Source organism: Myxine glutinosa, chromosome 13 (genome assembly GCF_964187855.1).
Source record: "Myxine glutinosa chromosome 13, kmMyxGlut1.1, whole genome shotgun sequence".
NCBI classification, from domain to species: domain Eukaryota; kingdom Metazoa; phylum Chordata; class Myxini; order Myxiniformes; family Myxinidae; genus Myxine; species Myxine glutinosa.
The window spans coordinates 40,427,355-40,447,735 of NC_136273.1; the positions used below are offsets into that span (position 1 = coordinate 40,427,355).

At 42.4% G+C, this 20,381-nt stretch overlaps 1 protein-coding gene across 1 annotated transcript in view; it reads left to right on the forward strand.

Moving 5' to 3' along the window:
- The window catches only part of LOC137438348 (uncharacterized), a 160,729-nt gene that overhangs the window by 122,871 nt on the left and 17,477 nt on the right, over nucleotides 1-20,381 (forward strand). Inside the window, exons 12-16 of the mRNA XM_078767358.1 lie at nucleotides 6,863-7,046; nucleotides 9,985-10,097; nucleotides 13,203-13,622; nucleotides 16,581-16,778; nucleotides 19,012-19,137. Of these exons, the coding sequence (XP_078623484.1) occupies nucleotides 6,863-7,046; nucleotides 9,985-10,097; nucleotides 13,203-13,622; nucleotides 16,581-16,778; nucleotides 19,012-19,137 (1,041 nt within the window). The remainder of the gene's footprint in view (nucleotides 1-6,862; nucleotides 7,047-9,984; nucleotides 10,098-13,202; nucleotides 13,623-16,580; nucleotides 16,779-19,011; nucleotides 19,138-20,381) is intronic.

Here is a 20,381-nt window from a genome sequence, read left to right on the forward strand (position 1 = left end):
TACGGACAGTAAAATTACAGTTCAGTACTTCGTGTAACCCCCACGAGCATTCAGGAGAGCACGTACACGTTGAGGCATGATGTTCACGAGATTTGCCAAGGTTTGGACAGGAATCGCTTGCCATGCAGTTACAATAGCCTGCTGCAATTCATGCACAGAGGCAGGCTGCTGGTCCAAGTTGTCTATTTGACGCGTTAATTCTGCCCACAAGTTCTCTATCGGATTCATATCCGGGGACATGTCAGGCCACTCCATATGCTCTACACCACGGTCAGCAAGAAAGTGTTGGATCATGCGAGCACGATGAGGCCGTGCATTGTCATCTTGGAAGACAAAGTTTCCTCGAAAGGCTACATGAACAAATGGAAGCAATGTTTCTTCCAGAATGGCCCTGTGCTTGAACTGGTTCAGGTTTCCATTCAGAACAACCAGGTCAGTTTTGCCCCCTGCATGAAAAGCAGCCCAAACGGTCACCCCATCACCTCCAGCTTGGACTCTTGGCACTATACAATCTTCGTTGTGGGCTTCATGCACTTGTCTGTGCACTCGGACGCGGCCATATTGACGATAGACCAGAAATCTAGACTTGTCACTGAAGATCACGTGATTCCAGTGTCCTGGCTGCCATTGACGGTGCTCTCTGGCCCACTGCAATCGGCGCTGGCGGTGTTGTCTGGTCAGACGTGGCTTTCTCATGGGACGCCTGGCACGATAGCCTGCTTGAACCAGTCGTTGGTTGACTCGCCTTCTGGATACAGGCACATTTATCAGTTGCTGCCACTCAGCCCTAAGCCGATTAGCTGGCTTGGTACGGCCATTGCAGACTAACCGGTGCAGCTGGCGATCATCTCTCCTTGTGGTTCTGCGGGGACGTCCTGACCTCGGTATTGGAGTAGGGACACCCCTCTGAGCATTTCGTTTCAGGATCTTTGACACCTTACCTTGAGTGATGCCATACTGCCGAGCAATAGCACGCTGTTTCATGCCGGAATTTCGTAAAGCCACCACTAAATGACAAACAGCATTGTCGAGCTGACGGACCATCTCCAGGGGACGCGGCAATAACATTTGGAGACGTGCAGCAGTTGTTTTCCACCAATACAGAACGCAACAACCATTATATACCCGATTGTGAAGCCAATTGTCAAATGTACCTGTCCCTACATTTTGTCACGCCACCTGTGATATAATCCTGTTATTGACTTCTTGCTGCGACAGACAATCAGTGACATGGTTCTTTTAACAAAGAAATCACCGAAGCGTAAAAGAAACTCACCAGATTGATATACTGAGTACAGAAAGTAAACCCAAGTCAAGAAAAAAAAAATTCCATTTTAAATGCCAAGTCTGTATTAAAAATAAAAAAACTGAAATATCACATTTACATAAGTATTCAGACCCTTTGCTATGACACTTGAAATTTAGCTGCGGTGCCTCCCATTTCTCTTGATCATCTTTGAGATGTTTCTACACCTTGATTGGAGTCTTGTTTCCCACAGAATCTTGTTTCTCACAGTCTGAGAGTCCTTTAGGTGCTTTTTTGCAAACTCCAAGCGGCTTTCATGTGTCTTTCACTGAGGAGAGGCTTCGTCTGGCCACTCTGCCATAAAGCCCAGATCGGTGGAGTCTTGCAGTGATGGTTGTCCTTCTGGAAGTTTCTCCCATCTCCACACAGGATCTCTGGAGCTCAGCCAGAGTGACCATCGGGTTCTTGGTCACCTCTCTTACCAAGGCCCTTCTCCCCCGATTGCTCAGTTTGGCCGGGCGGCTCTAGGAAGAGTCCTGGTTGTTCCAAACCTTTTCCATTTAAGAATTATGGAGGCCACTGTGCACTTGGGAACCTTCATTGCAGCAGAATTTTTCTTTGTAGGCTTCCCCAGATCTGTGCCTCGACACAATCCTGTCTCTGAGCTCTGCAGGCAGTTCCTTCGACCTCATGGCTTGGTTTTTGCTCTGATATGCATTGTCAGCTGTGAGACCTTATATAGACAGGTGTGTGCCTTTCCAAACCATGTCCAATCAATTGAATTTACCACAGGTGGACTCCAATCAAGGTGTAGAAACATCTCAAAGATGATCAAGAGAAATGGGAGGCACCTGAGCTAAATTTCAAGTGTCATAGCAAAGGGTATGAATACTTTTGTCAATGTGATATTTCAGTTTTTTCTTTTTAATACATTTGCAAAACGTTCTAAAATCCTGTTTTCTCTTTGTCATTATGGGGTATTGAGTGTAGATTAATGAGGGAAAAAATGAATTTAAACGATTTCAGCATAAGGCTGCAACATAACAAAATTTGAAAAAAGTGAAGGGGTCTGAATACTTTCTGAATGCACTGTGTTAGCACATAAAACATAAAAAACATATACGGACACATAAAACAATAAAGGGAGGTGGAGCCAAGATGGGGAGAGAGAGGGAAGCACACAAGCACAACAGTAGAGAACAGGGACATCGGGAGATCTGTTCGAAGGGAGAGGGCTGGGGGGATGGGGGGGGGGGGGGTGGGGAGGGGGAGGAAAGGGGTACACGGTACAAAAACAAATTGACACTACAAGGAATTTCAGGAATGAAGTCGGAGATTGAAAGAGGTGGATTTGCGGTGTATTAACGGGGGTAGAAAAGATCAAGGTTTTGGATGGGGGAAGATAAGAGATGGTGGTGAACATCTGTTTTAAAGACCTGGAGGGAAGAGTGGGATTGAAGAGAGTGTGGGCGTTTGTTCCAGAGGTGGGGAAAAAGAGGAATAAAATAATAAAGGTGAGCAGAGAGTCTTGATTTTGGCAGTTTCACCAGAAGAGGGTTGCTGGCAGTTCTTGTGCGTCCTGCAGGAATATTTGGGGGACACAGCACAGACAGAGCTGGGGGAGCTAGGCCAGAGAGGAGTCGGTAGAAGACAGAAAGACCATCTACCTGCCTGCGGTGAGAGAGTGAAAGGCCCTCAGCATCAGCTTCGTCGCGGGAGATAACAATGATTCTGAAAGCATTGGTTTCTACAGCGTGAAGCTGAGCTCGGTGTGAGGCAGGAGCACCAGCTCAGAGGAGAGAGCAGTATTTCATTGAGCTAATGATGAAAGCCTTGTACAGTATGTGGTGAAGAGCTCAGGTGTGCCGAGGCAGGACTTCGCACGACGGAGGATGTCCAGTCGGCGACTGGCTTTGGAGGCCAGCTTGGAAATGTGGTTTTCCCAGGAAAGATCATGGCTGATAGTCAGACCCAAAAGCTTGAGTGACAGATCTTCTTCAAGAGGATTGTTGAGAAAGTAAATGGGAGGGTTTTGCAGATGGTCTTTTCGGAGAGACATAGTGAGTGTGAGATTTGTCAGGATTGAAAGACATGTTCCACTTGTTTGACCAGTCTGTGATTTTGTCCAGTTCTGCTGAGAGTGAAGAGGCTGTTGCGAGCCGATCTGAGGGTTGAGATATGCAGCGGCAGAGAGTGGAGTCATCAGCAAATAAATAGAGAGGATTTTCCAGAGAGTCGGAAAAATCATTGATGAATACCAAAAAAAGCACAGGACCCAGAACACTGCCTTGAGGAGCTCCAGTCTGAACAGGAAAGGGAGATGAGAGAATGCCATTCAGGGCCACATGTTGACTGCATTCGGAAAGGAAGTCTGCAAGCCATGCATGGAGATTTCCATGGATACCATAGGAGGAGAGTTTGGTGAGCAGAGCGGGGTGCCAGACCGTATCGAAGGCACGAAATATGTCAAGGGAAACGGTTCTGATTTCCTGTTTGGCATTGAGGACCTCCATCCATTGTGGAGACAGCAGAAGCAGCATGTCCAGAGTAGAATGACCTGGTCTGAATCCAAATTGATGATCAGAGATCAAGCCATTGGAGAAGAGGAAGGATTTGATATCCGAAGCAATGATGGATTCCATGACCTTGCTGATGATTTGGAGTAGGCTGATTGTTCTGTAGATGTAAGGAACTGGTTTTTGCACATTTTTTATGTAAAGCGGTAATGTTTGCTGATTTCCAAGCAGATGGTAGATGATCTTCAGCAAAAGAGAGGGTAAAGAGAACAGAGAGAGGGTGTGAAAGAGCGGCAGAGCAGGATTTTAGGACCCGTGGGCTGATGCTGTCTGGTCCAGTTGCAGAATCAGAATCGAGGTTTGACAGAAACTTTTCCACCTTATCAGGAGGAGCAGCTGGATTCGACTGGGTAAGGTGGGTACAGAAAGAGATGGGTTTGGGACACAAGATTTTGAGGCAAACACAGAGTTGAGGCATTCAGCTTTTTCACGTGCGGAGTCAGCTGTGTAGCCATTTGAGGTAACAGAGGGGGTGGAAGGGGAACAAACACCAGAAGTGTGTTTGTGTCTTGAGCGTTCAATGCAGTCTGGCACCCTACCTTGCTCTCCCAACTCTCTGCCTAAGGCACCCAAAATCAACTTCACACATGGCACACCGACTTCCTCTACTCTTGCAGCTAACATGTGGCACTCAACGGAATCATTTCATCTGATCTTCCTGTCAATGCTGGTCTGCTCAAGACAGTGTTCTGGGCCTAGTCCTATTCCTAATCTTCATCAATGATCTCTCTGACTTTCTGGAAAACCCCCTTTATCCCTTTGATGACAACTCCACCCTTTGCTAAGAAATACCTAATCCTTCATCACCCATTGGCAGGTGGCAGCCTCTTCCCTCTCTGCAGACCTTGACAAGATCACAAGCTGGTCAAACACTATGGAATATCTTTCAATCCGGACAAACTCACACTCACTCTACAAATATTTTATATGGTAAACCCTCCCATCTACTTTCTTCGCAATCCTCATGAGGAAGTTCATCACTGAAACTCCTGGGTCTCACTATCAGCCGTGATCTTTCTTGGGTAAACCATATTTCAAAGTTGGCTTCCAAAGCTAGCCGCTGAATGGATATCCAGCGTCGTACAATGGCCTTCCTTGGCACACCTGAACCTCTATCCACTTGCAAGGCCTTCATTCGCAGCTTGATGCAATACTGCTTCCATCTCTGGGCTGGTGTCCCTGCCTCACACCCTGCTCAGCTTGATGCTGTGGAAACCAAGGCCTTCAAGTTATTGGAATCTCCCTATCACTTTCCCATCTAGCCTGGTGTTGGCTTAGCGGTTATGGTGCGGCTTGGGATCCTAGGATCCTGGGTTTGAATCCCGGTCGATCGCTGAATTAACGCCAAGGGGGTTGACTCAACCTGTCATCGCTCTGAGGTCGGCAAATTGAGTACCAGTTCACTGATAATTCCATGTGTGTCCCAAGAGGCGACTAACAGGGTTGACGGCAGGAAGGGCATCCGGCCATAAAACATTGCTTCAAAAAGGGGACCACGGTGCCCGAAAAAGGCCATCCTCTGCTCTGCAGGGAGAAATGGCCTCAAAAGGTGGTTCTTCTTTCTATCACTTTCCCATCTGTCTTCTAACAGACCCCTCTGGTATTGTACCCTCTGCTCTGCTCTTTCCATGCTTTATCCTCCCCAGGATTCTGTGGGGTGCACCTGCCCACCATCGACCCGACCCCCTTCTGGTGAAACTACCGAAGTCTGGGATCGCTGCTGTTTTCCCACCAGTGGTGCCAGCTTCCATGTTCTCTTCTGTCTCATTATTCCTTCCAGGTCTTTGGGGAGGCTGTCCGCCACCATCTCAGATCGTCCACAGTCCGGGGCATGATCTTTTCTGCCCTCGTTGTCCACCCCACCCTGGTTCCTCCTCCTTCCAGGTTTCCTGTTTTCCCTTCTTGGAGTTTCCTTTTGTGTCTGTCTTGTCCACCCTATGCATCCTCTCCTGCCCCTTGTTCCTCCCCATGCCCATTGTCTGTCCAGGCCTCCCTCTGTTTTGGCCTTCAGCTTTGCTGTTTCTCCACTCTCTCTCTCTCTCTACTGTTCCTTTTGCATCCTGATTTGTTCAGTGTACTAGCACTTCCATGAGGCTTGACTACGTATACAAAAAAAACAACAACAATAATTATAAACAAGGAAGTAATGCTCACATACGTCATGATGATCACATCGATCATGAACATAGAAAACAAAGCACTGCGGCCGGATATAGTACTGAGGTACAAAAAGGAAAACACAGCATTGCTAACTGAGGTTTTGGTACCCAACGATTTTGGCCTAAACCATGCAAACATCAAGAAAATGTCCAAATATCACGATCTCAAGAATGAAGTGAAAATATCTTGGAAGCTGAAGAATGCCAAAATTGTACCAGTAATAATTGGAGTAACTGGACCGATGAAGTAGAACCTCACGGAAATCTTAAAAGTGATCCCTGGAAATGTCACTTCAAACGAAGTGCAGTTGGAAACTGTTTGGGGCTCAGTGATGATCCTGAAAAGAGTCCTCGGAACAAAACCTTGAGAACAACAAAACTTCACAACTTATCCCACGAATCGAGATGCTCACGGAAACAAAGGTGGATACTTCGAGCCCTGGAAGGTTCTGTTACATCTTCTGAAACCCGCATATGGAGATAACAACCAAACACACACATGGTGTGTGTGTGTGTGTGTGTGTGTGTGTGTGTGTGTGTGTGTGTGTGTGTGTGTGTATGTGTGTGTGTGTGTGTGTGTGTGTGTGTGTGTGTGTGTCAGTCACTGTCGCCCCAAGTTCCCCAGTGATATTAAGTTACTAAACGGATAAATTGATTTGACGTGGTGTTTACAGACTAGATGGGCCAAATGTCCTCCAGTGTTAAAATCCTTTGCGTATCCTTGTGCAAAGTGAAATGATTGACTTTGTAAATGTTTCAACTTTTTCTCAATGAGTTTTAATTTTCTCTGGTGTGAGACGTGTATAAAGTTTGCTTTTCTGTGAAATGCAGAATTTGGACAACAGGATAATATGGAGATTCCACTCAAACTATGTGTACAGGTTGAACAGCAGCATCACAACGATCTCCAGAAGGTCATGGACAAGGTAGAGAAACTCTACAATAAGCTTTTGGAGAGCAGGGGTGAAAGTAGCATCTTACAGACGTGGCACTACGAGCAGATGAACGAGGACATGTCCACATGCAGGAGGATTTATGAAAACCTCATCGTCTCACTTGGACAAAGTATCGTAACCAACGCTCGCCTTATCAGTTGCTGATTGGGGTTTTGCTGAAAGCTTTTCTTTCGGCGGTTTTTATGTTCATAACAATTGAATTGGAGTATTAAATGTACTGTTTGAAGTAACTCTCAGGGACTTGAAAAATAACTCGACAGATCCAACTAACTTCACTGTTGATTGAAGGCAACAATTTACTTCAATAACACTCGATAAACACAGGTATGGATTTGGCAATAAGCACATTTTCCACATCAAGTTATGCAGACAATTATCTTAGGAGAAATCAAGGAGAAATCAAGGAGAAATCATGGATAAATCGAGGAGAAATCATGGATAAATCAAGGAGAAATCATGAATAAATCGAGGATAAATCATGGATATATCAAGGATAAATCGAGGAGAAATCATGGGTAAATCAAGGAGAAATCATGGATAAATCAAGGAGAAAGCATGGATAAATCATGGATAAATCAAGGAGAAATCATGGATATATCATGGATAAATCATGGAGAAATCATGGGTAAATCAAGGAGAAATCATGGATAAATCAAGGATAAAGCATGGATAAATCAAGGAGAAATCTTGGATAAATCATGGATACATCAAAGAGAAATCATGGATAAATCAAGGAGAAATCATGGAGAAATCAAGGAGAAATCATGGATAAATCGAGGAGAAATCAAATAGAAATCATGAATAAATCGAGGAGAAATCATGGGTAAATCAAGGAGAAATCATGGATAAATCAAGGAGAAAGCATGGATAAATCGAGGATAAATCGAGGAGAAATCATGGGTGAATCAAGCGGAAATCGTGGATAAATCATGGAGAAATCAAGGAGAAATCATGGATAAATCGAGGATAAATCGAGGAGAAATCATGGGTGAATCAAGCGGAAATCGTGGATAAATCATGGAGAAATCAAGGAGAAATCATGGATAAATCAAGGAGAAAGCATGGATAAATCGAGGATAAATCGAGGAGAAATCATGGGTGAATCAAGCGGAAATCGTGGATAAATCATGGAGAAATCAAGGAGAAATCATGGATAAATCGAGGAGAAATCATGGAGAAATCAAGGATAAATCATGGAGAAATCAAATAGAAATCATGAATAAATCGAGGAGAAATCATGGGTAAATCAAGGAGAAATCATGGATAAATCAAGGAGAAAGCATGGATAAATCGAGGATAAATCGAGGAGAAATCATGGGTGAATCAAGCGGAAATCGTGGATAAATCATGGAGAAATCAAGGAGAAATCATGGATAAATCGAGGAGAAATCATGGAGAAATCAAGGATAAATCAAGGAGAAATCATGGATAAATCAAGGAGAAATCATGGATAAATCAAGGAGAAATCGAGGATAAATCATGGATAAATCAAGGAGAAATCATGGATAAATCAAGGAGAAATCAAGGAGAAATCATGGATAAATCAAGGAGAAATCATGGGTAAATCAAGGAGAAACCAAGGAGAAATCATGGATAAATTGAGGATAAATCGAGGAGAAATCATGGGTAAATCAAGGAGAAATCATGGATAAATCAAGGAGAAAGCATGGATAAATCAAGGAGAAATCATGGATAAATCGAGGAGAAATCGATGAGAAATCATGGATAAATCATGGATAAATCAAGGAGAAATCATGGATAAATCAAGGAGAAATCATGGATAAATCGAGGAGAAATCGAGGAGAAATCATGGGTAAATCAAGGAGAAATCAAGGAGAAGCCAAGGAGAAATCATGGATATATCGAGGAGAAATCATGGGTAAATCAAGGAGAAATCATGGATAAATCAAGGAGAAAGCATGGATAAATCAAGGAGAAATCATGGATAAATCATGGATAAATCAAGGAGAAATCATGGATAAATCGAGGAGACATCGAGGAGAAATCATGGGTAAATCAAGGAGAAACCAAGGAGAAATCATGGATAAATCAAGGAGAAATCATGGAGAAATCAAGGATCAATCGAGGAGAAATCGAGGAGAAATCAAGGAGAATTCATGGAGAAATCAAGGAGAAATCATGGATAAATCAAGGAGAAATCAAGGAGAAATCATGGATAAATCAAGGAGAAATCAAGGAGAAATCAAGGAGAAATCATGGATAAATCAAAGAGAAATCAAGGAGAAATCAAGGATAAATCAAATGCAGCCCGTTTTATGCAAATTTTTCCTGTAAGTCTTAATAGCAAACTACCGGGAAGGTTACAAGCCTCCGTACACCATCTAGATCCAAAATTGTAGTGCTTTGGTGAGATTAACAAATCCGCATCTGAGACTCATCAGCTGGTTCGAGATTGTACCTTGAATCTACAGTATTTATATCCTTCAATATAAGGTAGGTAATATATTACAGTATAATCATAAGCTGGAGTTCATTGTAATGTTATAATCTCGGGTTCTCTTGCTCACATCCTCGGGTAACCTTCGATGTGATGCAGAAAATCAAAGGTGGAGAATTAATTAATAAGGTGGCTGTTACTTTGTCTTTCTGCTATTATTTACAGAAAGGTTTTTCTCATTGTAATTGTAATTTTGTTGATAAAGGTGAAATGTTGTGGGAGAATAAGACTTTTGGGGACAGTAAGGAACATCCCTATTGTGGTTCATTGCAATCACGAGGGGGATAATAGATTTGGAAGTGCATGAAACAAAAAGCTGTTTTGTTTCACTTCCCTTGCTTAACTATCAGGGTATTGAACCTGATCTTTAAAATCCTTCTCGTGTAGATAAAGATAACAATAGATGAAGAACAAAAGTGAACAATAACTCTCAATTAACTGTTATACATTACGTGTGCTCAACACGATTGTTATACCAATCACAAAATGATAACAATCATTTTATATTTTAAAAGTAGGTAAACGTCTTGTGTTTGAAGTATACGAGTGTAAGTAAGTACATGTAAACCTCGTCTCTTCCTTTTCCCAGCAAACTCTATTCCACGAGCATGGAGGGAAAGGTCACTTCGCCTTTCCATAGAAAGAAGGTCACAGTCATCATCAACATCAATGTCTCCGGAGCCATTATCCTTCTGGGACAAGGTGAGGAAGAAGAGTTACCTTTTTATGCCTCCACCGACAAAGTCGCCGGAGGCATTATGTTTTCGGGTTGTCTGTCCGTCCGTCCGTCCATCCGTCTGTCTGTCCATACGTCCGTCCGTCCGTATGGGCTAAACCTCGTTTTTCTCAGCAACCATATATCCCATTGAGACAAAACTTTCAGGGTAGGAGTGACACCCATGCAGAATGTTTTGGTGATAATTGTGATGTCATAGGTCACGTGGTATGGCAGCCATCTTGGATTAAACACAATTGATTAAAAAATGATTTCTCGGAAACCGCTGAATGGAAAATTTTTAAACTTGGCACATTGTCAAGTACTCCAAATGGGGAACAAAAGCATGATATTGATGACATCATAGGTGAAGTGATATACCAGCCAAAAATGTTTCAATCAAATTCCTTATCCTAAAAATCTGAAATTGCATGCACATGATCTATAACCCATTTGTATTGAAATATTAAACTTATGACATCATAGGTCAAATGGTTTGGCAGCCATATTGGATTGAAGGAAAATATTAAATAATTATATCTCTGAAACCGCTCACACTATCGATGTGAAATTTTACAAATATCATCCAACAGCACTGTTGCATATACAGCAATACCCCGGCCTACATCATTAATTGGTTCCATAAGCCATGACGTAACTCGGTTTTTGACGTAAACCGGGCGTAATGCCTTTAAAATCCTTAAAATGAAGACAAACACCGTAAAACTAGAGTAAATAACTCGTGAAAGTATATAACTATCGCTAAACCTTAAAGAACACTAAAAACAGTGTTCTTCGCCGACGGCGCTTTTTCAGTGACGTATGCGAGAATACGTTCCCTATCATGAATGATGGTCGATACCGTCGACCGTGGCAGCCCTAAGGCATGCGCTATCACCGACACTTTTTCACCTTTTTCATACCTTTTAATCAGATTTAACTTATCTTCCATCGTAACCACATTACGCTTGGAAACACGAGCACTATCCTTCTTAGGACCCATGGCTAACACAGACCCAGTAAAGGAATAATCACAAAAACAAGTGAATCCTCTTGGATTGCGCTGAGGTTCGGGCATGGAATTTCTAGGAGGAAGTAAAATTTATATGCAATGAAAGTACATGTAATATGGGATCGAGTAAGATCGAGTAAGATCGAGTAAGCTTCACCAGTGCGCGTGCGCGAATTTACGTCACGTCGGCAGCGAGAAGGCGTTCCCCAACACGAACCAATCAGGAACTGCCACGCCCACTTATATGATCTCAGAATTCCTGTGACAGGAATTAGCGTTACACTGGCTGGAAGTCAATCGCTAAAGGCGCTTCCTCAGCGCCAATCACCAGTGCGCGTGCGCGAATTTACGTCACGTCGGCAGCAAGAAGGCGTTCCCCAACACGAACCAATCAGGAACTGCCACGCCCACTTATATGATCTCAGAATTCCTGTGACAGGAATTAGCGTTACACTGGCTGGAAGTCAATCGCTAAAGGCGCTTCCTCAGCGCCAATAACAGCGAAAGGCAAAGCAAGCACGCGACCACAGCACAGGACAAAATGCATATGGCGTCGCCTTTGTTTTGAATGAGAACCAGCAGCTACGCGTACGTAAACTGTATGTACATTTATATATTTTTTAACGTGCTTTTTATTGTATTTTAAATTGTTTTTTAGCTTCTTTTATTGTTAATTTTATGTACTATTTTATTTATTTTAAATATATTTTTAAGGAAAAAGACATTTTTTTCACGTCCTCCTATTATGATGTAGGAGTGACATAAAGTCGCACATAATGACGTTCGCTGAACTGAAATTTACTCTAGAAGAGTGGCGTAAAATCGGATTTGACATCGGTCGAAATGGCGTAAAACGGGGTATTGCTGTCGTTTGAAAATGGTGATGTAATAGGTCACGTAGTTTGGCAGTCATCTTGGATAGAAAAACGAACCTTATCCATCAACACGAAACTTCACAAACATGATCCCCTACCCATGCATATGCAGAGTAATGGCATCTACTTATTGTGAGACTATGCGGAGGCATATTGACGACACAGTCGCATTGTTCTAGTGGTCTCTTATTTTTCTTGTAGGGGTTCAAGAGTATATTTCAAAAACATAGTCTATGTGGATTTATTTGATTAGAGCAACAAACTCTCCAACTGTGATAAATCAACCGTCACCGATAATTGCCTCATCGTACGCCATTTAGGAATATCATTGTCATTTTAGGAAAATTTAGGAAATTTAGGAAAAATCCCTGGTGTTGGGCTAGCGGCTAGGGTGCCAGCTTAGGATCCTAGGATCCTGGGTTCGAATCCCGGTCGATCGCTGAATTAACGCCAGGGGGGTTGACTTAGCCTGTCATCCTTCCGAGGTCGGCTAATTGAGTACCAGTTCATTGGTAATTCCCTGCTTGTCGTAAAAGGCAACAAAAAGGGTTGGCGGCAGGAAGGGCATCCGGCCGTAAAACATTGCTTCAAAACAGGGGACAAAAAAACAACAACAACCACGGTGCCCGAAAAGGCCAACCCCCGCTTTGCGGGGAAAAATGGCCTCTAAAGGTGGTTTTATATTGTCAGCTGAGGGGTGTGGCATGACCCAAGAGATCCAATTGACCATCTTGGGGAAGGATGCCTTACAGCCCTGATGGTCCCAAATGTCTCACTTGATTGTAACAAGATAATCGTTAAATTTACCCCATGCAATGATCAACTTTGGCCTATGGATGAACACTGAATAGTTGTTCCAGAAAATATAAACTACTTGGTACCACAACAATAATCAATGGTCCACCAATATGGAACCTTCAATACTTGCATTTCAATTACATCAACTTGTAACCCAAACAATGCACTAGTAGAATCTTTTTTGAGGCCTGGAGTTTTGTTTGACAGTTTATATAATGTGTCATGTTTCATATAGAAGGGTGTATCATGCACTTTGAGGAAAACGTCATTAATTAGGATTTTATTTATTTACTTCCAAAATATCATTAAATAAACTGCACTTGCAGATTATAGAGGTACGAGTATTTCAAGGGTTGGGTGGACGTAAATGATGTAACATTGTATTAATATCTGTGCCATGTATGCAGAGTGCTCGGCTTCATTCTCCGCTATCCATTGAGGGTCGGATGTTTCAGAGAGCTGGAACACTTCCAGCTTCGCGCGAGCTTTCACCCACGACACATTACCGGGGGAAATCCTCTCCCAAGTACACCTCAGACGATGATGTTTTCAGTCCTGAACCTCCACATAAACTAGTTCGTAACTCCCTGACGCCCACGGCAAGAAGTGGGCAAGATCAATGGAAGGTACCAACAAATCTGGACACTGTCAGTTTGTCCACGGACCAAATGAAGGACATGATAGAGACACTACAGTTCCAAAGACAAGCAGCAGTTCAAGGTTCAGAGGGAGACTTAGCCACAGCAGATCAGTGTGCCTCAAACCTGAAGCAAATGCCTGAAGAGCGGAGTGATGGAGTAATTGTGGAACCTGGGCTCAATAACGAGGTGAGACTATAAGGGGACTTTAGCATTGCATCGATAGTAATAGTTCTGTGCACTTTCCTTGCCGATAAATAATGGTCATCATGTCAGCAATTGTGGAACAATTTGCTATACTGTACTGTAATGTAACAATTTCAGAACTTGTCATGCTGCATCCTAGGGGTTATGGCCTGAACTCAAAATATCAAATCAGTTTGTAACTGCTTAACTTATGCCATAGAGTCTTGTATTATAAAAGTTAGGAAGTTAATATTCCAAAGTTTTTTAAAGGAGGCATTTCGTACACCAATGGACATGGACGTGATGGGCAGAATCCGTCTGTTCTGAAACACATGATTATTTCATTTCATATCATTCTTTTTTCTTGTCCACATGAAACATGGAAATTTCTCATCCACTGACAATTCGATTGAGAAAGGGTGTATCACACCCTTTTCAAATTTTTTTTTTTTTGTATACAAAATCGAGGCTCGTGAAAGAGCTAACATTAATCACACAAAAAGTCAAACAGACACAGAAAACATATAATAAGGGGAGCGGTAGACAAGATTGGGAGAGAGGGGGAAGGACGCAAACACAACATTTGAGAGCAGGGACATCGAGAGATCTGTGGGAGGGAGAGGGCTTGGGGGGAGGAGGCGTGGGAAGGGGGGTGGGGGGGGTGGGAGAGGTATAAAACACATGGGCACTGCAAGGACTTCCAGGAAAGAAATTGGAATTTCAAAAAAGTGGATCTGGGGTGAATTAGCGGGGGTAGAAAAGATCAAGGTTTTGGATGGGGGAAGATAAGAGATGGTGGTGAACAGCTGTTTTAAAGACCTGGAGAGAGGGGTGGGATTGAAGGGAGTGGGGGAGTTTGTTCCAGAGGCGGGAGAAAAGAGGAATGAAAGAGTGAAGGTGAGCATTGGCATTAAACGGGTAAATTGAATTATGCACAAATTGATTGAAGGTTTGTCCATATCACACTCTGGACAATCTTCCTGGGTGTTTCCCATCTCTTACCATTCATTCTCTTTTAACAAATTACCAAATGTACAGTCACGTGAAAAAGTAAGGTCACCCCATGTAAAGTTTTGACTTTTTCAACATATTTCAACATACAGCTATTTGATCTTCATTTCAACAATATTGAGAGATAAAGGTGATATAATATAACAAATATCATGAAACATTTACACTTTGTAGTCCATTGTATAATTTAAATAAACATAAATGCAAATTTCGCATGTGGAAAAAGTATGTACACCCTTGGCTCTAATAGGTGGTATTGCCCCCTTTGGCAGAAACAACCTCAAGTAGACATTTCTTATAACTGTCTACCAGTCTCTGACATCGACTGGGAGAAATTTTTGCCCACTCCATGCAGAATTCTTTCAGCTGTGCGATGTTTGAGGGGTTTCTTGCATGCACAGCTCGTTTAAAATCCCCCACAACATCTCGATGGGATTTAGATCTGGGCTTTGACTTGGCCATTCCAGAACCCTCCATTTCTTTCTTTTCAGCCATTCCTTGGTGGATTTACTGGTATGTTTAGGGTCATTGTCATGTTGCAAGGTCCACCTTCGGTTGAGCTTCAACTTTCTGACAGATGGCCTCACATTATCGTCAAGCACCGTCTGGTACAATGAAGAATTCATAGTGGATTCTATGATGGTGAGCTGCCCAGGCCCTGATGCAGCAAAGCTGCCCTAAACCATAATATTTCCACCACCATGGTTTACACTTGGTATCAGGTTATTGTGGTCAAATGCTGTCTTTGGTTTTCGCCAAACATGTCTTCTGGTACTGTGGCCAAATAGCTCTACTTTTGGCTCATCTGTCGAGAGCACATTGTTCCAGAAGTGCTGGTCTTTGCCTAGGTGTTAATTGGCAAACTTTTGTCTTGCCCTGATGTTCTTTCTGGACAGCAAAGGTTTCTTCCTGGCACACCTCCCATGTGGATCAAATTTGTGCAGCCTCTTTCTAATGGTACACTCGTGCACTTTTACATCAACAGTGGCAAGAGCTACCTGTAGGACCCATAGAGACCTCTTTCAGCATCTTGCGGTCTGCTCTCGGGCTGAACTTGCTGGGGCGGCTTGGCCTGAACAAGTTGGCAGTTGTTTGGAATCCTCTCCACTTGTAGATGATCTTCCGGACAGTCGAATGATTGATTTCAAATTGTTTGGAGATCTTTTTAAATCCCTTCCCAGACTCGTAGGCATCTCTAACCTTCTTTCTGAAGGCCTCAGAGAGCTCTTTTGATCTAGGCATGGTGACGCCACACACTTAACAAAGAGCAAACCAAACTAAATATCTGAGGTTTAAATAAGACGGGTTCCTCCAAGATCCTCTCTAACGATGTTCTAATCATTTGCACCTGAGCTAGTGCACCTGATTCTAATTTTAGGTATTTGAAGTAGTGATAAATGTCGGGGTGTACTTACTTTTTCCACATGCGAAATTTGCATTTATGTTTATTTAAATTATACAATGGACTACAAAATGTAAATGTTTCATGATATTTGTTATATAATATCACCTTTATCTATCAATATTGTTGAAATGAAGATCAAATAGCTGTATGTTGAAATATGTTGAAAAAGTCGAAACTTTACATGGGGTGTACTTACTTTTTCACGTGACTGTACAGTGTACATATCAAATTGAAATAAGAATACTTTGAGTGAAGGTCTGCTAGACAATAACCAAAATGCTATTATAGACATGAAACTCTTTCAATTTCCTTTTCAAATACAATCTTTGATTTGCTTTACCGGCCAACACTTGGGAATTATTGCTCCATTTCAAGTTGATATCAATCACTGTGCCCAAATACTTAGCAAAGAAACGTGTTCCATACTAATCATAGGGTCTTGGCCACCGGCAAAATGGCAAAAAAAATTACTTTGTTTTCCTGAAATTAGAAAACAAATAATGACAGTCACTCCAGTCTACAAATTATGTTCGTGTGAGAGACAGGCCTGGGCGGAAGAACAGCTTCATAAGAAGGACACTCACCTGTCAAATGAGGAAGAACGCATGAAGGCCCAACTGGAGATCCTTCAAGAGTCCGTCGAGAAGGCGCGAGCTGGTCAGGAACGAGCCGAGACCGAAGCAGCGCTGCATCAAGCTCAGTCTGACGAGCTCCATCAGAAGATTCTGCAGGTGGAAAACAAGGTGTGGACAACTCTCATCTGATTGAATTCCATTTCTTCTGGTATTTCATTTGAACGCCACAAATCAATATATGGTTATGATGAATAATGAAAGTCACAATTATTGTTCTTTCTTGGATATAAAGTGAAAAATCCCTTAGTATTATTAACTTCACGTTTATTTTATCTTTAAAGCCACATTAAAAGCCATAAGAGGAGGTGGCCTTGGGTGTGCCATGGGAAAGCCAAATACAGTATATATATATACTGTATATATATATATATATATATATATATAAATATATATATATATATATATATATATATACATATATATATATATATATATATATATTATTATTTATTTATTTATATATATATATATATATATATATACAGTCACGTGAAAAAGTAAGTGCACCCCATGTAAAATTTTGACTTTTTCAACATATTTCAACATACAGCTATTTGATCCTCATTTCAACAATATTGATAGATGAAGGTGATATAATATAACAAATATCATGAAACATTTACCTTTTGTAGTCCATTGTATAATTTAAATAAACGTAAATGCAAATTTCGCATGTGGACAAAGTAAGTACACCCTTGGCTCTAATAGGTGGTATTGCCCCCTTTGGCAGAAACAACCTCAAGTAGGCGTTTCTTATAACTGTCTACCAGTCTCTGACATCGACTGGGAGAAATTTTTGCCCACTCCTCCATGCAGCATTCTTTCAGCTGTGCGATGTTTGAGGGGTTTCTTGCATGCACAGCTCGTTTCAAATCCCCCCACAACATCTCGATGGGCTTTAGATCCGGGCTTTGACTTGGCCATTCCAGAACCCTCCATTTCTTTCTTTTCAGCCATTCCTTGGTGGATTTACTGGTATGTTTAGGGTCATTGTCATGTTGCAAGGTCCACCTTCGGTTGAGCTTCAAATATCCGACAGATGGCCTCACATTATCCTCAAGCACCCTCTGGTACAATGAAGAATTTATAGTGGATTCTATGATGGTGAGCTGCCCAGGCCCTGATGCAGCAAAGCTGCCCCAACCCATAATATTTCCACCACCATGCTTTACAGTTGGTATCAGGTTCTTGTGGTCAAATGCTGTCTTTGGTTTTCGCCAAACATGTCTTCTGGTACTGTGGCCAAATAGCTCTACCTTTGACTCATCTGTCCAGAGCACATTGTTCCAGAAGTGCTGGTCTTTGCCTAGGTGTTCATTGGCAAACTTTAGTCTTGCCCTGATGTTCTTTCTGGACAGCAAAGGTTTCCTCCTGGCACACCTCCCATGTAGATCAAATTTGTGCAGCCTCTTTCTAATGGTGGACTCGTGCACTTTGACATCAACAGTGGCAAGAGCTACCTATAGGTCCCGTGATGACATTCTGGGGTTCTTAGAGACTTCTTTCAGCATCTTGCGGTCTGCTCTCAGGCTGAAGTTGCTGGGGCGGCCTGGCCTGAACAAGTTGGCAGTTGTTTGGAATCTTCTCCACTTGTAGATTTTCTTCCGGATAGTCGAATGATTGATATCAAATTGTTTGGAGATCTTTTTAAATCACTCCCCAGACTCGTAGGCATCTATAACCTTCTTTCTGAAGGCGTCAGAGAGCTCTTTTGATCTTGGCATGGTGACGCCGCACACTTCAACAACACTGAGCAAACCAAACTAAATGTCTGAGGTTTAAATGAGACTGGTTCCTCCAAAATTCTCTCTAACAATGTTCTAATCATTTGCACCTGAGCTGGTGCACCTGATTCTAATTTTAGGTATTTGAAGTAGTGATAAATGTAGGGGTGTACTTACTTTTTCCACATGCGAAATTTGCATTTATATTTATTTAAATTATACAATGGACTACAAAATGTAAATGTTTCATGATATTTGTGATATTATATCACCTTTTTCTATCAATATTGTTGAAATGAAGATAAAATAGCTGTATGTTGAAATATGTTGAAAAAGTCAAAACTTTACATGGGGTGTGCTTACTTTATATATATATATATATACATATATATATATATATATATATATATATATATATATATATATATATATATATATATATATATATATATATATATAGTGGATTGCAAGTTGTATACAATAGTCATGTCATGAGTTATGAAGGTATAAAATCATCGTTATGAACACCTGACTCTACGATGCGAGATATCAGAGCCATTGGGTTCTCTTTTTGTTGCTAAGGTGCCATGTTATGAAAAGGTCTTTGTGGTAAGCAGGTGCAGAAACTTGAAGCGTCTGAGAGGGATGCACTTGAGAGTCGCCAAGAGGCACTACAAGAGGCCGAAAGGCTTCAGCAGGAGGCAGAGATGGCCTATCGGCGTGACCATTTAGGCAAAGGACAGGTAAGGATGGATCATTCTTTCACAAACTTTTCTATTTCTACATTATGTCTGTATCATTGTCATAACTGTGATGATTATATTGTTATGTCGGTAGGGTAAAGCAATATCTAGAGTCAGGTAGATCTGAATAGGTAACATGCTTCGTCTGTCGCGATGGGGAATCAACCCTGTAATAAGTTCTATGTTAGTCCGGTTTGTCGGGTTAAGATGTCTGCTTGTGAACATACCAGGATGTTCGGGTGTTAGATAGTGTAGGGATTAAGATAAACCCCTGTGTGTCACACCTGGTAATCAAACCTTTGTCCCTTATGGCAATGCATACCCATATAAACACTTAGACAGGCCCTGTAGTGCACACAGTAATTAAATTCCCTTCCCTGACAATGACTTCGGAAGAAAATAGGCAAGAGGCCAGTTCGGGGCACCGCCGCATGGGCCGCCGCCAGCTACACCTCCGGCAGGCCGAGCAACATAGAGTGACACGAGCTATCACCACGCTACAGGGAACGAGTGACTGGTTGGCGCGGAAGGCGCGAACCTCCAGCCAATCAGGGCGAGCAATACCAGGTGGGAGGGACTCGGCCAATGAGAGGGTGCCAGCAAGAGGGAACATCGGAGGAGAGTGGACGCAAGGTGATAAAAGTGGCTGCACGACAGCTTCAGCAGCTCTAGTTTTTGGATTCTTCGCTGCCTCTCGTGCTGCACGTCCCTCTCTGGCTGTCTCGATGCTGCACGACGTCTTGTGCTCTTGCGTTTCTTCTTGGTCTTGAGAGGTCCTGGTGGTCGTTGGTTAACCATCTGCTCGGTGCTCGGTGCTTTGGAGCTTGGAGCGAGGGACCTTGTGGTGTGCAGCGAAGCGAGTCGCGTCGGGGCCTGTCGAATTGTGCGATCTATTGGAGCTTGGAGCGAGGCCTGGTGGCGCGCGGGCGGGCCGGTTAGTATCATTTTTTAAGTGATTCTTCAACATTGGGAGACAGGGCCAAAATCGATACATAGTAGGATATCTCAAAAAGTTATGGACAGATTTGGACGAGATTTGGTGGACAGGTTGGGTCCGTGACAAGGACTAGTCGATTCGATTTTGATGAAGATCTGAATATGGATTCGGATATGAGAATTATTTAATTTTTAAGTGATACTTCACCATTGAGAGATAGGGCTAAACCCAACATACAGAATGATATCTCAAAACGTTATGGATGGATTTGGTCTAAACTTGGTGGACAGGTTGTGTGTGTGACAAG